At 41.1% G+C, this 16,884-nt stretch overlaps 1 protein-coding gene across 1 annotated transcript in view; it reads right to left on the reverse strand.

Moving 5' to 3' along the window:
- Positions 1-2,328: 2,328 nt before the first annotated feature.
- Positions 2,329-16,884, reverse strand: part of Trip4 (thyroid hormone receptor interactor 4) — a 77,761-nt gene continuing 63,205 nt past the window's right edge. Inside the window, exons 13-14 of the mRNA XM_032909423.1 lie at positions 9,921-10,023; positions 2,329-4,001 (exon numbers count right to left, since the gene is read on the reverse strand). Of these exons, the coding sequence (XP_032765314.1) occupies positions 3,934-4,001; positions 9,921-10,023 (171 nt within the window). The 3' untranslated portion in view covers positions 2,329-3,933. The remainder of the gene's footprint in view (positions 4,002-9,920; positions 10,024-16,884) is intronic.

The following is a 16,884-nucleotide window of genomic DNA, read 5'->3' on the forward strand; positions in this document are numbered from 1 at the left end:
CTTCTTATATCTCTAGAGCAAGTATTGGCAAAATAATAGCTCAAAGAACAAATCAGATTCACCACATGTTTTGGCAAATCCTATGAGTTAAAAACTAGTTTTTACATTTTAACAATAATTAAATAGAAGAATATATTTTACAACACAAAAATTATATGAATCTGGTGTGGTGGTACAGACTCCAGCACTTGGGAGCTTGGGGCTGGAGAGCTAAAATTCAAGGCTAGGCCTGGGCTTGAACTGGGCTTACACAGAGAGACTGTCTCAAAAAAGAGTCTCCAAAAACAAACAAACAAACAAACAGTTTTACTAGATGTAGCCAAGCTTACTTACTCACATTCTCTATGGATGTATTTGCAGTTCAACAGCAAACTGAATGGTTTATAAAACCAAAGCCATTTGCTATCTGCCCTTAATGGAATGACTGCTAAGCCCTGCCCCCTGCTGTTCAGTTCAGAAGTCACCAGCTACATATGAGCTATTAGGGCACTGAAGGTACAGTGACTGAACAAATGAGGCTTTACTTAAAATTTAATTCAAATTTAAACAGAGTGTGGCCAGTGGCTACCATATTAGACAGCACAACTCTAGGGAACCACCTGCTTTTGCATCCCAAATGCTGGGACTAAAGGTGTGCAACCACCATGTCCAACTAGACTCTTCTTAAGTCTAATGTGTGCTTTTCTACTCATGCCCAGAACTTCTTTCCTGACACATCTCTCTGTGGATTTGGGTACTCCCCTCTCCCCCTTTTTCCCTGACTCTAATCTCAGGTACTTTTTACTGGGATCTGTTTCTGGGCTATCCCATCTTCACAACTGAAATTCAACATCCTGTCAGTTTACATTTCCTCTCTTGTGTTCACACACGTAAATGGACATTTATTCAAGTTCGTTGTGATGAGGACGGCACTTCGGCTGTGTTCTTTTTTCTCTGCAGGAGAGAAGTAGAAAAGCTCTCTGCAGGCTGCATCCCTTGCTGCCTTGGAGCTGTTGGTGTGGATCGCCTCCTCCCAAACGCATTCACAGAAGCTGAGAATAGCAGATGTATGCTTGCTATTTGAATCTCAAGGAAGAAAATATCCTTTATCACTGGACTGACTTCCGTCCTCCCGGCCTGACAGACCCAAGTTAGCTGATTTCTCCAGATTAGTGGCTGAGCTGGTCAAGTGAACAGCCCCATGCCATCTAATCGTGGCTAGGCCCGACATGGCATTAAACAAATCCTCTAAATTAAATGGCCACCACATGAATGGGCTACAGGAGAGACAGTAATTAAAATGGAAAGGATTAAGTGTCATAAATCATAGAAGCCCGTAACTATACTTATTTGTAAATGTAATCTTTGAAGTGTCTCACATTTACATGCTAGGGGGAAAAATGGGTTTACAATAAAATTTCAGTTTAAAAAGAAAAGACAGGACACTTAGTTCTCTGTATTAGCTAAAGAAGAAGAAAAAAAAAATCCAAATTCTTTTTCTTTTTTCCTGTGTGACAGGGCTTACTATATATATAGCCTTTACTGGCCTGGAACTCAGAGACCACTTGCCTCAGCCTCCTGAGTGCTGGGATTAAAGGTGTATACTCCCATATCTGGCCAAATTCTTAACTATTCTAAGTACTTCTCTAAGGATAAGATCTCATCAACTCTGACAAAGTCCATAATTTCTGATATGCACTATTATGAGCTCAAATAAAGGAAACTGAGTCTTGTCTGGAAAAAAAACAAAAAAAGCCATTTCCTTTACTGTATAAATTAATGGCATCTTAATTCAGTCATTCAAAAGGGAACACAGAAGCAGCAACAGAAAAGCAACTCAGAAACTCAGAACTTCCTTAGGCAAAACTACCCCAGTGTAACAGGGCCAGAGAGAAGTGTCATAATACACCAACAGGCTATTCTTGGACAAGTTTGGACTCAGGCTACTAAGAGTTTCCATCCGACTTTAAATTATACTATTCATCAGTGAGCAACTGAGGGCCATCTACCCGCAAGCTTCTCCCACACTTCCTCCCTTGGGTCTCAGCAAACAGAAGAGAGACCTTATACTACCACTACCATGTGAACCAAAGACAGACTTTCTCAGCCTAACCATGAAAAGGAGAAGTTTCCAAGTAGCCCTGCCATTTATTTATGTGGTTCTGGCTGTGTATTTGAGAAGCTGAGGTGGGTTCTCACAAACTTGCAAAGCTTGGGCTGAGGAGGTAAGCTGTTGACATTCCTGACTTTTTTCTTTTAAGGTGTGCACACAAATTATCCACATAGACAAAGTAATCTATACTCTTCTGTACAAAGGCTGTCTTCAAATAAAAGAGCAGAGAACCCCCCTTCCTTGTCTTTTCTCATTCTATCTTTCAACTTTATTTTGATATTAAGAGAGCCAGACAATTTCAGCATAGAATTTGAGGTGCTACTGCTTGGTAAACTATTAACTACATAATAAACACAGTTTTGCCTTCAACAATGGTAGGGTTTCCAAGAGGCCAAAAAGACATCTCTGAGGTTAGTACATGCCATTAACTGTCCTCTTCCACTTTCCACACAGAGGTCCAGCAGAACAAGCGAGGGTACTGCCTGTGTGTACCACTAGGACAGGGATCTGATAGGGCTTCCTTGGGAATCCAGAGGGGTCAGTCCCCATAGGACCAATGCTATGCAACAAGCAGTTCACAGCCGAGTGAGCATTGATGTGGACGAGTGGAGGCATTTCAATGCAAATAAATGCTGAATATGGAGGATTAAAGAAAGGGAAATCAATCTTTTTCATAATACAAGGTACTGTTTTTTCTTTCTCACTTGCTCTTTCTTTTTTAAGTCAAGCACACAAACTGCTGGAGGGAGTTCAACATCCCCAGTGTGGTCGTAGTGTTTTAAAGAGCAGAACATACACATTTAAAATCATGAACTTCCTAGGACCCAGCAACTGAGATCCCAGGAGCACTTTAGAAGAGCCTCAGAAACAAGTGATTCCTGAGAAGGGTTAAAGGGACCAGTGAAAAATCTCACTTCAAACCAATCCTTATTTTTCCAGGCATGGCTTTCAGGATATTTATAGTTTTAAAAAGGCTTGCTTTCCACATTAGAGGGTTTTTTGATGTATTTACCAAAGGATTGTATTTCTAGTTTTTCTCTAATTGTCCCATCTACATGATACTTTTGCAACCAACACTAACACAATAAGCAGGGCAGCTTCAGGCAGCTTCAGGCTGCACTGGCAGGCGGCTCCCTCACTTCCAGTCTAAGCCATGCTCTCAAACTAAAGCACAGAGAAATATGTCTTCATGTTATCTTTTCCAGAACGAAAGAAAACCTGCTAAGGATGGGAACTCTAGCTTCCACTCTGAGAGACTTGGTTAGAAGCTGAGCATGCCACTATTGATCTACACATTGGCACTTGAGAGGCTTTGGCAGGAGGACTTTGTAAGTCCCAGGCAAGCCTGGGTCACAGAGTGAGATCCAGTCTCAAGATGTCAACAGCAGAACATTTGGTAAGAACACTCTCACTTCATCACAGGCTTATATTAAACAAAGACTCCTCCATCATCCTAATATTCTCCATTCTATTATTTTGAGAAAAAAAATTAAATTCAAAGAGTCTCTTGTAAAAATGTTAATATATGTTAAGATTTTCCTAATTACAAATACAAATCTCACAGAGGAAAATAATTTCTAATTTGTTCCTTCCTGTTTTGAATTTAGTTCTGAGAAAAATGTCAAAGACCTAGAATTTTTAAAATGAGTTTTTATAAATAACATATTTAAAGATTTTGGACCCACTACATAAAGAATCCCATCCTTTAAGAAAAAAATTCTCAGAGACCGAAGCCTGGTGCCAAGCCTTTTAGCTTTCTACTGCTTCCATCCCAAAGGACCAGCGGATAGCAATTTAGTACACAAGACTCCACTATGTTGTATAGTTTCTTTTTTCCTGGGTCAGACAGCTTTATTCTGCTTCATTAACCCCTTCTTTGCTCCTTGATGGATCTTGGAATCCAGTTTCCCTGTAAGAGAAAAAAGAAGTCTCACTCATTATTTATTTTTATATTTGCATTGCAAATCTTTCCTGGCCTCCTAGGTCTTCTGGTTACTGTGTTCCTGTCACATTCAATTATCTTGCTTCAGGACGCTGGACATTTCCAAACTTCAGAGTTTTATTTTCTAAGAAGAAAGCAGTGGGAATACTGTAGACATAGACAGACAAACATACACAGACACACAGACACACACATACACACACACACATTTATCTAAAGAATTTAAGTAGCTAATATTTCTAACTTTGTAGGTTATGATGTGTGATACTAACATACATTTTCTAAAGATCACAGACCTGTAGATAAACAGAAAAGAAGAAAGGACAGGGGCATGCTATACAGAAATGCACTTCACACAGTAGGAGACCCACTCCACTGACCTGTTAACTAGCTGAGTACAAAGCATGAACCTCCCTCACAGTGGGAAAAGCGGTTCAACTCATCCTTTTGCTGTCTCATACTTAACAGGGGGAGTGACCTGAAGCAGTGGAGTAGAATCCACATAAATGCTTTCCTGACAGAGGGTCCCTATCACCAGCTAAGGGGGTAAAGGTCATAGATTATATGGCTCTTCTAAGTGTTACACCTAGAAGACAAGTGACCTCAGCGGCTGTCAGGTTTATGCAGAGAGCTGTACTCTGGAAGCAAAGGATCCCATCTATTCGAGAACAGGTTGGTCTACGTAGCAAGTTCTTGGCCAGTCAAAACTATACATAGCATGCCTCTGCGTCAAACAAAACAAATCAAGAAAAAGAAAACAAAAACAAACAAAAAACCAAAATAAAGCCTGCTCGTGTCTCAAGTGATCCAAATGAGAAATCCTCCAATGATGTGATCTTGAAACTGACGCCTTGATCTACCAGGATGTAGCTTATTAGTGAAGTGTGAGCTGTCTTTGAAAGCATCTATTTCATGAAGAAAAATTTTCAAGTTCCTATTTAGTCTGAGAAAAAAAAGCTTAAAAATTTATTTTTTTCCCTCAAAAAGCCTCATTTAAGTCAACAGTGATGACGATGCTGTGCTGCTAATATATAAAAGCTTCATGCAGAGTCCTGGTACAGGGCAGCCTGGCATGTTGTGAGCACATACCCAGCAGCACTGCCACTCAGAGGTTGCTTCTTTTCACTTGTTGAGCAATCGGATGTGACAGAATGAACTCTCACTAGAAGCTGGTTAATACCTGTATGAACCAGACAAGTCATTCAGCCTCTCTGGATTTCAATGGCCTCATTTGTCCAATTCCGATAAGAATGCGTGTTCTAACTGCTGCACAAGTTGCCTGGGAGAAAACCAGCCTCAGCCCTGCACGTTCCCTTAGGTCTCTTCCCCTAGTTTTTCAGGGCTGCACCTGCTTCTAGAACAGCAGTACACCTTTTTCTGTGCTACCCAAATGCTATCCATAATGTCACAACACCGTTGATTGTAATTTGGGCTTTAGAATGTGGGCATTCCCAGTGACTTAGTTCTTTCATCCCATAGGCCGCCTCGCTGGGCATGTGAATGTGACAGCAAGCTGGCAAAGAGCCCTATCTCAAGACAGATTTTCTTTTGTCTCCCTCACAACACTGAAGGGACTGTCAACTGGTAGGTGGTCAATAAACACTTTCATCAAATAAATTCAACAGAGGTGGGAACAGAAGGGCCAGTTCAAGGCTAGACTTAGCTCCGTAGTGAATTAAAGACCAACGGGGATCATATGAGACCTCGTCTCAAAGACAAAACAAACAACCACAAAAAACAAATGGAAAAAGGCAACTAACACAGATTTTAAATCCTCACTAAAACAGAGTCCACTAAGTAACACAAAGCAGCAGATAAAAGGTGGTGGTACAGAGTGAGATTCGAGTAAGTATCAAGTCTTCTTCCGGCTTTTATGACACACTAATGTGAGAAGCTGGGATCTACTGAAGTCTCCAGATATCCAGTTCTCAGTATTGCCTTGGGTTTTTTTGATTTTAGGCTTGTTCCTCACATTTCCTCTAGCTGTGTAAGGATATCACCTCGTCATTTCCATTCTTCAATTTATTTTCAACTAACAGGAGAAAACAGACTACACCCTACTTAACGACCCTTTTTAGTGCCATGATATTGTGTCCTAAAAATGAAATATAAATTGGAAATTTGTTCCTGAGGCAATTGGATAAAGTAAAAGGAACAGAAAAACAGCCAGAAAGATGAGAAAAAAGCAATTTCTGAGTTGGTGTGGTGTCTCACACCTGCAATTGTAATTCTCTAGGGAGTGAGGCAGGAGGGTCTTGAGTTCAAGGTCAGTCTAGGTTTTATAATGCAGCTGAAGTCAGCTTAGACCACACACTAAGACCCTAGAGATTCTATCTCAAAAAATGCAAGCACAGGGGCTGGAGAGATGGCTCAGTGGGTAGAAGCACTGGCTGTTCTTCCAGAGGACCCAGGTTCAATTCCTAGCACCCACATGGCAGCTCACAACTGTCTGTAACTCTAGTTCCAGGGGATCTGATACCCTCACACAGACATACATGTAATCAAAACACCAGTGCACATAAAATAAAAATAAATAAATCTTAAAAAACAAAACAAACAACAACAAAAATCCCACAAACTAAACTTGCCTAGTTTGATCTTGGAAGCTAAGCAGGGTCAGGCCTGGTTATTACTTGACTGGGAATAACTGAGAATATCTGGTTCTATAGGCTTTAATTAATTAATTAGATTAATTAATTACTTGAATCTAAACCCTCAAAACTTTCCTAAACCTGATTACTTAGCACAAAATCAAAAGGAGTGGGAAAACCTAATTCGTAGAATTGTTGAGATTATGGCTAACATGTGCTTTCTATAGGCCAAGCACACTAAGACATTTAATTAACTAATTAAAATAATAATTGTCTCTGTATTTGTGGCGCTTTGGCTCTAGAATCCTCACAAATATCAAACTCCATAGGTATTTTATGAGTCCCTTACATGAAATGGTATGAGGCTTACATGCATTCTTGCATTTTTTTTTTTTTTTTTTTAGGGGCTGGGGACCCGAACCCAGGACCTTCCTTCCTAGGTAAGCGCTCTACCACTGAGCCAAATCCCCAACCCCGCTTACATGCATTCTATATCTTCTTGTATAATTTAAATTCTCATTATAGATTGTCATACTTAATACAATACAATGTAAATGCTTTGTGAATAACATTTATTATTTTTAAAAGATCTTTTATTTTATGTGAGTGTTTTTGCCTATGCCTATGTATATGTACCACATGTGGGTTTGGTGCCCACAGAGTCCAGAAGAAAGTGTGAGATCCCCAGATCCCCTGGAATTGGAGTTCCAACTTTGAGCTGTCATGTGTGCTGGGAATGGAACTTCTATCCTCTGCAAAAGCTCTTAACGTAGCCAGGTGTGTTGTCACATTATCCCAGTACTCGGGAAGCATTAAAGAAAGCCAGACTAGTGTCAGCAATCTGTGAACTCTTAACAACCTTTCATATCTGTAACATCTAACCACATGACTATTAAAAGAATCAACTCTTCAGCCAACTGGGTTAAAGCAAGGAACTTAGGCTTCTCACAGAGGAGGCAGCCTTACCTTTTATTTTTCATTGTATGTATGCACATATGTATGTTCTATGTATGTATATATGTATGTGTACACTGTATGTGTATATATGATCATGCATGCCATTGTAACACTGTGTACATGTAATCAGGACTCAATCCTTTCCTTCCACCAAATAGAGATTGAACTTGAGTTTTCAGGCTTGTCCGTAGCACCCTTACCAGCGGAGTGACCACTATATCCTGGAGCCTAGTTTTTCTAAGATGTGGATTCTAACCTTAGCATTATAGTATACATCTATAATCTTGGCATTCTGAAGGTAGAAACAGGAGTTCAAGATCATCCTCAGCTATCCAGAGAGTTTAAGGTCAGCCTGGACTACCTAAGACTGTCATAAAGACTTGGGTTAATATAGTGAACATATATCACATTCTCTTCAGAGTAGTAATAATGTTTAGTTTTTTGTGTTTTTTCAATATTTTTACATTTAATACGTAAAGCATTTCAGTACTCAACATATCTATAATCTCAACACTTAAAGAGAGTGAGGCAGGAGAATTGCTGTGAGTTCTATGCTAGTTTGGACTACATAGTGAGACTGTCTCAAAACAAAACATACCAAATCATATGAAACAGATGAGCAAGAAGTTACAAGGGTTGGAAAAGTGTTAGTCATGATTCCTATAACTCTCATAGAGATTTTCATGTGTTTTGTAAGATATAATGCAGTATTTTAAATTTGGGGCTGGAGAGATGGCTCAGTGATTAAGAGCACTGGCTGTTCTTCCAGAGGATGGGGTTCAATTCTCAGCACCCACATGGCAACTCACAACCACCTATAACTCAGGCTCCAGGGGATCTGATACCCTCGCATAGACACACATTCAGGCAAACAGCAACGCACATTAAACAGTCTCAGGCTGGCCAGCAGACCAGGTTCAAGACTTTTGTCACTACTGGGGACTACAATGGTCACAATGGAGTTGGTGTTAAGTGCTCCAAGGAGATAGCCACTGCTACCCGAGGGGCCAGCATCTTGGCCAAGTTCTCCACTGTCCCTGTGCTACTGGGGGAACAAGATTGGCAAGCCCTATAAGTCTGTGCAAGGTGACAGGCTGCTGTGGCTCTGTGCTGGTACGTCTCATCCCTCCCCACAGGAGAACTGGCATTGTCTCTGCTCCTGTGCCCAAGAAGCTAATGAGGATGTCCAGTATAAATGACTGCTACACATCAGTGGCTGCACTGCTACCCTGAGCAACTGTGCCAAGGCCACCTTTGATGCCATCTCTAAGACTTACAGCTGCCTGACCTCTGACTTCTGGAAAGAGACTGTTCTCCTTATCAGGAATTCACTGATCATCTTGTGAAAACCAACACCACAGTCTCTCTGTTCAAGGATTCAAGCTCCAGCTGTGCCTACCTACCACATAAGGGTTTTTATATAAGAAAAATAAAGTGAATTAAATCTGTTTAAAAATAATAATAAAATGGGGCTGGAGAGATGACTCAGTGATTAAGAGCCCTGATTGCTATTCCAGAGGTCCTGAGTTCAATTCCCAGCAACCACATGGTGGCTCACAACCATCTGTAATGGGATCTGATGACCTCTTCTGGTGTGTCTGAAGAGAGTGACAGTGTACTCATACATAAAATAAATAAATCTTAAAAAGGAAAAGAGATTTCTTAAGTCTTAAATAAAATAAAAATATTGAGACAGAAGCTCATGAACTTCAGACTGGCCTACCAGGTTTCTTTTCTTTTTTTGTTTTTGTTTTTTGTTTTAGAAACAAGGTGTGATTGTAGCAGCACAGGAGACTGCTCTGGAAATCCCTAAGTAGTGTGATAACCACGAGCTTCTGATCCTCAAACAGCTACTCTCCTTAGTGTTGGGATTACTGACACCCAATTAGCCATTTTCTGTAGTGTTTTGTTTTGAGTCCCACTTATACAGTGCCAGCTATCCTCACACTTACAGTCCTACCTCCTCCTCCCAAATGCTGAGATTACAGACTGCAGTAGCATGCCTAGCTCACTGATAAGTAACATGTAATGTGTTGGGGTCCTGCACAAAAAGTTTAGAGCTGGGTTGGGGATTTAGCTCAGTGGTAGAGCACTTGCCTAGGAAGCGCAAGGCCCTGGGTTTGGTCCCAAGCTCCGAAAAAAAGAACCAAAAAAAAAAAAAAAAAGTTTAGAGCAGTTTGCTATCGTGCCAATAATTATACACCAAGGTATACTTTAGAAAAGCCATAGTGTAATAAATATGTCATTAACGCTATTGATAAACATAATTTTCCCAACACCAAGTAGGACACTAAATACAAAAGAATGGTATTTGAGATCATCAAAGATGATGACTTACAGATTTTAGGATTTCCTTTAATAGGGAACTTCACAACCATTTCCTGGGGATTTTTGCAGATGAAGACAAATGAAGAGTCAGACTCTTGACTGATGTCCGGGAACTGAAAAGAAAAACATTCAGGCTGGTTGAGACAAATTTGCTCTCCAGTTCACAGACCAGGAGGACTGTGCTCAACAAACAAGAACAGATCTCTACCTTTCTGCAACTCTTAACATGGTAGTACACAGGCTATTGCCTGCCATCTCTGGCTTCCAAGAGTAGAATCGGCTTCACAAACAAAGGATGATTGAAATTTCTCAAAGAGATTGAGAACTGACTGTTCTTTTAACACAAGCAATCATGAGAGTCAGCTCTCCTGGGATGTTGGGCAGCACCCTAGGTTCAACCCAATGGAAGCTCTGGAAGACTTGAGGAAATTAAAGCATTTATGGAAATTCTGTCAGAAACAGTATACACAACCCTATTCTCACTAAGGGGAAGGAAGATGATTTATTCTGAAAGGTTTGAGCATGTAAAGGCTGTTCAGCTGGGTATATTCCAGACCTGCTTAAGGAGAAAGGTAAGCAATAGGACTTTCTGAAAAAAGTCATGCCACAAAACTAATTTTCTTGTATAGTTAAAAGAGTGGTAATTTTTTTAAATTTTTGTATGCAAAAGCAGACATAACCTAAAGTAAGACTCTGCCAGCTACATAATGACAGATTAGGGAACTATTATGGGTTGGCAGAAATATTCTCTAGCAATGCCCAGATGATCTGATTTTCATTATTTCTTATCTTAGGATGTCTAACGTGCAGCATGTGTGATAAGTGACTGATAGGCATCTCGGTCACACTTAATTACCACACAAGCTCTTTCCCCAGTAACTACTATAAATAACAGAACTTTATTTCTTTATTTTCTTAGTCACCTTTTAAGATCTACCCTCTCGGGTTGGAGAGGTGGCTCAGCGGTTAAGAGCACTGACTGCTCTTCCAGACGTCCTGAGTTCAATTCCCAGCAACCACATGGTGGCTCACAACCATCTGTAATGAGATCCGATGCCCTCTTCTGGTGGGTCTTAGGACAGCTACAGTGTACTCATACATAAAATATAAACTTAGTATCAAGTATCAGTCACAAACAACATACTTATAAACAAAACGGAAATATTTGCAGTAAAGGAGCTGGGAGGATGGATCAGAAGGCACACTGAGTGGAGTGGGACAGAGACTCACTCATGCAGCTCACTGTGAGCTCCAGGTTCTCAGAGTATTACCTCTCAAAAAGCTGAAGAGGAACTGAAGAAGACTACCATTGTGTGTAGGCCAAGGGACAAGTTTTGTGAGCTGGTTCTTGCCTTCTACCTTGTTTCAGGGCAGGGTCTTTCTTGTTACTTCTGTTGCTGAACAGCATTCTCTCTTCTCACCTTAGGAATGCTGGCACTGTGACTGTGGATGTGAGCCACACATCGAGCTTTATGTGGTGATGGAACTCAGGTGATTGTGATTGTGTTACAAGCCTCTACCTACTGAACTACCTCCCTGGCCTGCATTTATTTACATATTTTCAAATCTTATTTATTTATGTTTGTTTGTTTGTGAGACAGGGTCTCTCTACATATCCCTGGCTATTCTGGGCTCACTTGGTAGACCAGGTTGGCCTCCAACTCACAAAGGTCCATCTGCTTTTGGAGTGCAGGGGTTAAAGGTGTGCACTTCCACACCCAGCTGTTTTTAACCTGTTATAGAACTACTCCTGTAACGGTCACTGCTAACCTCCATGTTGCTAAATTAAATGATCAGCTCTCAGTTTTATCTTAATTATGCTATCCTGGAAAATCTGACAGGCTGTCTCTGCCTCTCCAGTAAATGCTGGGATTAAATTAGGGATGTGCTATCACACCTGGCTTGCCCATTTATTTAGCATATATATTTTTACGGTGTTAGGGATCAAATCCAAAGCCTCGCATATGGTAAGCAAATGCTCTAGCATTGAGCTACATTCCTAGCCTGACAGAAATTTCTATTCCTCTGTCTTAAACATGATCCCCACTTAACTTCCAGAGTATCATTTTCTTCCTAGTTTTCCTATTTTTTTGGCTGTTTTTCATCTTCTAGCCTTAGCTGCATTTACAATCGTGTTGCTCTCCTTCAGTGTAACAGCAATCTTTCCAAGGTCCTGCAAATTCAAATCAAAACACAAGGAGGGGGGTTCAGCGGGGCAAGATACTTGCTGCACTGCTAACCTAACGCCCTGAGTTTCAGCACACATAGTGCAAGAGGACAACTCCAGGTAAAGTTGTTCTCTGACTTCCAAGCATGCCCTGTGACATATGCTTCCCCACATTCCCACATACAAGGAGTGTGTGTGTGTGTGTGTGTGTGTGTGTGTGTGTGTGTGTGTACCCATGCACACACAAATCACCACAATGAGATACCATTTCATACTAAGATGGCTACATGTGACAAAAGCAAGAACCGAAAGGTGGCCCAGGTATGAGGAGCCAGACCCCTGCTGCATTGCTGATGTGAATGTAAATGCACAGCCACAGAGGAAAACAGTTCCAAGGCTCCTCAAAAGCTCAGCAGAGATTTATCATTACCCCAGCACCAGAAAGGAAACCGAAAGCATCTCAGATGGCTACTTGCACACTAATGTTCTAAGCAACACCAACAGCGCTATAATAGCTGAATAAAAAGATATTAAGACTCTACCTCCATCAGAGTATTTTCCAGTTTCCAGTCTGAGAAAGACAGGAAATGCTGAGACATTCTACAACATGAGAAAACTATGGAAGCATGGTAAATGAAATAAGACATAAAAAGACAGATTCTGCATGATAAAAAGGTAATCAGAACAGGCAAAGTCACATGGATAGGAAGTAAAATAGGAGCAGTTAGCTGGATAAGAGGGTAAAAAGCAAGCATCCCACACAAAGGTAGAGACTGGGTGTGATGGCGCACACCTTTGATCCCAGCACTTAAGCAGCAGAGGCAGATGGATCTTTATGAGTTTTAGGCCTACCTAATTCATATACAGAATTCCAGGATACAGACTGTCCATAAATAAATGAATGAATGTATGTATGTATGTATGTATGTATGTATGTATGTATGTATGTATCAAATAAATAAGTAAATGTAGCAAAGATACTAGGTGCCCTCTTATTTGTATAAAGTTGCCTTATAGCCTCCACACAAACACCATGATTTATATGCTTGTGCATATGCAAGCACATATGGTGGAAGGAAGGAAGGAAGGAGAGAGAAAGGGCTGGAGAGATAGGACCTAAGTTTGGCTCCCAGCACCAAGGTAGCACACATCTGCCTGTAACTCCAGTTCCAGGTTATCCAACATTCTCTTTTGACTTTCATGGCTCCTGTACATAGGTGGTGTACATACATACACTCAAATTTTAAAAAAGAAATGAAACATTTTTTTTAAAAATGAAAATAAGTGGCTGGGCATAGTTTAAGTCCAGTACTAGGAAGGCAGGTGGATCTCTGTGAGTCCGAGGCCAGCCTAGTCTACAAAGTGAGTTCTAGGACAGTCAGAACTACTTAAGTGAGACCCTGTCTCGTAAACCAACTCCCTCCCTGCAACAAAAAAGTGAGTAGCGGTTATATCAGGGAGCGAGAGGGGAGAGGGGACGACTATGACTTAGTAGGTGTGGGTTGGTGGTCAGGATATCAGGCAGTGATAGTAACTATACTCCATTATGAACATATTTAATGTCGTTGAACCGTAACACATAAATATGCTTAAAATGGAAAAGCCTTTCTTCTATAAAGTTTACCACAATAAAAATAAAAGGTTAAGAGCTCAGGTTAGGTGCTGCAGAACTTGGTTGGGGGTTAAGGGTACTTCCTGCTCTTTCAGAGGACTAGAATCTGCTTCTAGCACCAACATCAGGCAGGTCCAGGGGCTCTAACACTCACTTCTGGCCTCTACAGGCACCTGCATACATGACATACACATACATTTAAAAACACTTCTCTAATGTTCTGTGAAACAACTCAAAGAATAGGATGAATATTTAAACACAATCCAAAGATATACTAATTTGATATTTATGTGCTGAGAAATGATGGTAGAAAAACAAATTTTTATTTTCCATAATTAAAGTGTTTCTAAAACAGAAAAAAACACTTCCTATGGATAGTAAGAACACTGTAATTCAGAAGAGAGCAGTCTGGTGTCTGAGTAAAGAAGATCCAGGCAGCACTGGTAAGCCTTGTATAGTGTGTCAAGCACAACGCAAACTGTGTACCAAGGCTATGGTGAACTTATTTGATACAGCAATGGATGAGGTCTGCCAGAAACAGCTATATTCATGTGAATTTTAATTAATTTCTGGCATTTTCAATTCAGAAACCTTTTATATTGTTAAATTTCTCTCAGCTCCACATTCACTTTCATAGCCCCAAAAGGAAGGGCTGTGACCCAAATCGTCAGAAGTCGAGTTTGCCTCTGTACCTGGCTTCCTAGAATGTTTTAAAGCCTTACTACATGGCTTCATCATGTTCTTCCTTTAGGACTTTGTCCAAATGTCAATTCTGACATAAATCTCTCCCGTCCCCACAATTTTAAAAATCAGCAGTAGAGTGCTTGCCAAGTACACACAAGGCTCTGGTTCAATAACCAGCACCAACAAAAATAAGTAATTAAAACAAAAGGAAATCACAGCACCAATTGCCCTATAAATTTAGCACTTTGAATCTCTTTCCTACCTATCTTTTCCCATAGTACTTACCATGATGTGATAACATAAATTATTTATATTTTTTGTTTCCCTTTACCAAGATGAAAGCTTCAAAAGGGCAGACATTTCCACACCCCACCCCTGGAGGGGTAGGGATGGCTCAGTGCCTAAGAGCATTTGCTGTGAAAGAAACGGGGCTAGGAAAGCTTCAAGTTTAGTGGGAGACTGTCTCAGAAGATAAGACTGATAGAGGAAGACACCAGATGTCCTCTGCTCTCCCTCTGCTAGGACCAGACACAGCATATATTAGGCAATCAGTGAATAACTGTTGAATACTGTTGGCATGGAGGGGCAGCTGGGATCATGGGCCCTTTACCACAACTTCCACTGAACTTGAGAGTATTCACAAGAAATAGAAATGAGGAACAAAGCAGTCCACAGAAGGAGGCCTATCTATTATGGGAGAGATTACTATGCCTTGTCACATTCACTAAAGAGAAGCCCATTTGGATAAGCCTTGTATCTCCCAAGAACATAACCCTTGTCCTTGAGGTCTGGACACTAAGGACCACACTACAGACACATTAAGGGATACTTAGTTGGCCCTGGTAATGTGGGCCTCTAATCCCAACTACTGGGAAGGTTGAGGAAGGCAAGAACAAGTTCAAGGTCTGCCTGGGCTGTAGAGAGAGTACAAAGAGAGCTTGGGCAACTCAGTGAGACTGTATCAAAATGAAAAAGTATAAGCGAGGTTGGGGATATAGCTCAAAGGTGATCTACCAGCATGCAAAATGCCCTTGGTTCAATGCCCAACACTGTAGAGGGGAAAAAAAGGGCTTTGTATCTCTGGTCGAGATTTACAAAGAAGCAAAAGCAGCAGGCTCAGTGAGAATCAATCATCAGGGGTAACAAAGAGCACAAATACGCTCTAATGCCACATGCAGCTCAGATGCTATGTTAAGGGTCACTGACAGAGCATAATAAACAGGTCAGGAAGTAGGAGCTGTGTAATGAAGGAACAACCCAACGTTGGCCAAAGACTCTGGTCTAGAGAGACTTCTCTCTGGAGTTCCAGCCAGAGGAGGGCTACCTCTCTTTCATGCCTCATAACTTTCATAGCTGTCTAACACAACAGGTAATTAACTGCCAAACAGCTATTTCTTCTCCTCTCTGGGGAAACTGTTCACCGGTCATTTAGAAAACATTTCTTTAGTCATTTTCATAACAGAGAGGAAAAAGGTTAGTACTATCTTTGGCAACTACTACTGATTTAGAGCCAAATAAAAATTTCTGCCAAACTCATGAAGCCTCCATTTTGTCCTTGTGTTAAAATGATCAGTAACTCGTTAATTATGTCTCTCTTCCCATCAGATCCCCGGGTGAATTTTATATACACATATACACATTGCAGAGTGAGTGAGTGAGTGAGTGTGTGTGTGTGTGTGTGTGTGTGTGTGTGTGTGTGGTGTATGGTGGTGGTGACTTGAGCATGATGGCCAAGCACTATCACTGAACTATAGCTCTAGCCCATGACTTACAGAATCTTTTTCCTGTCTCCTGATGACAAACAGCAAAAGCGAACACTTAAACAATTCACATACACCACCACCCCACCCCACACATATGTAGCAGATGCACAGTTTGGTCTGTCCCTGAATCTGTTGTCTGTCTGTGGATTCCATTCCCCTACCTGGACTGCCAAGTCTTGCCTCAGGGGGAGAGGGTGTGCCTTGTCCTGCAATGACTTGGTAAGCCAGGGTGAGGTGATACTCAGGACTTTCCCTCTTCTCAAAGGAGAAGGGGATGGGGGAATGGAGGAAGAGCTGTGTATGGGGCGGGGACTGGGAGGAGAAGGGGGCTGATACTGGGATGTAAAATAAATTATTGGTGAAAAAAAGAAACAATTTATTGACAAGAACATGTATTTGCTGGGAGGAAGGGGCACAACTAGATAATATATGAAGCAGGCTCTGAAATCCAGTTAGCTGAAAACTGACTCCAAGATTGAGGTAAGGATGCACAGAAAGGCAGTGTCTGATAAAGATGAAAGCCATGCGGGGTTGGGGATTTGGCTCAGTGGTAGAGCGCTTGCCAGTGTTTAAGGCCCTGGGTTCGGTCCCCAGCTCCAAAAAAAAAAAAAAAAAAACAAACAAAAAAAACAAGATGGCAGCCACAAGCACTGCAGGTCTAAAGAAAGAGAGCATCCTGACAGCAACTGCACCTTTGATAAACATGGCAGGTGTTAAGAATGGCTACAAGCAAGATGTTTTGTTTGTT

The sequence above is a fragment of the Rattus rattus genome, chromosome 8 (assembly GCF_011064425.1).
Source record: "Rattus rattus isolate New Zealand chromosome 8, Rrattus_CSIRO_v1, whole genome shotgun sequence".
NCBI lineage: Eukaryota > Metazoa > Chordata > Mammalia > Rodentia > Muridae > Rattus > Rattus rattus.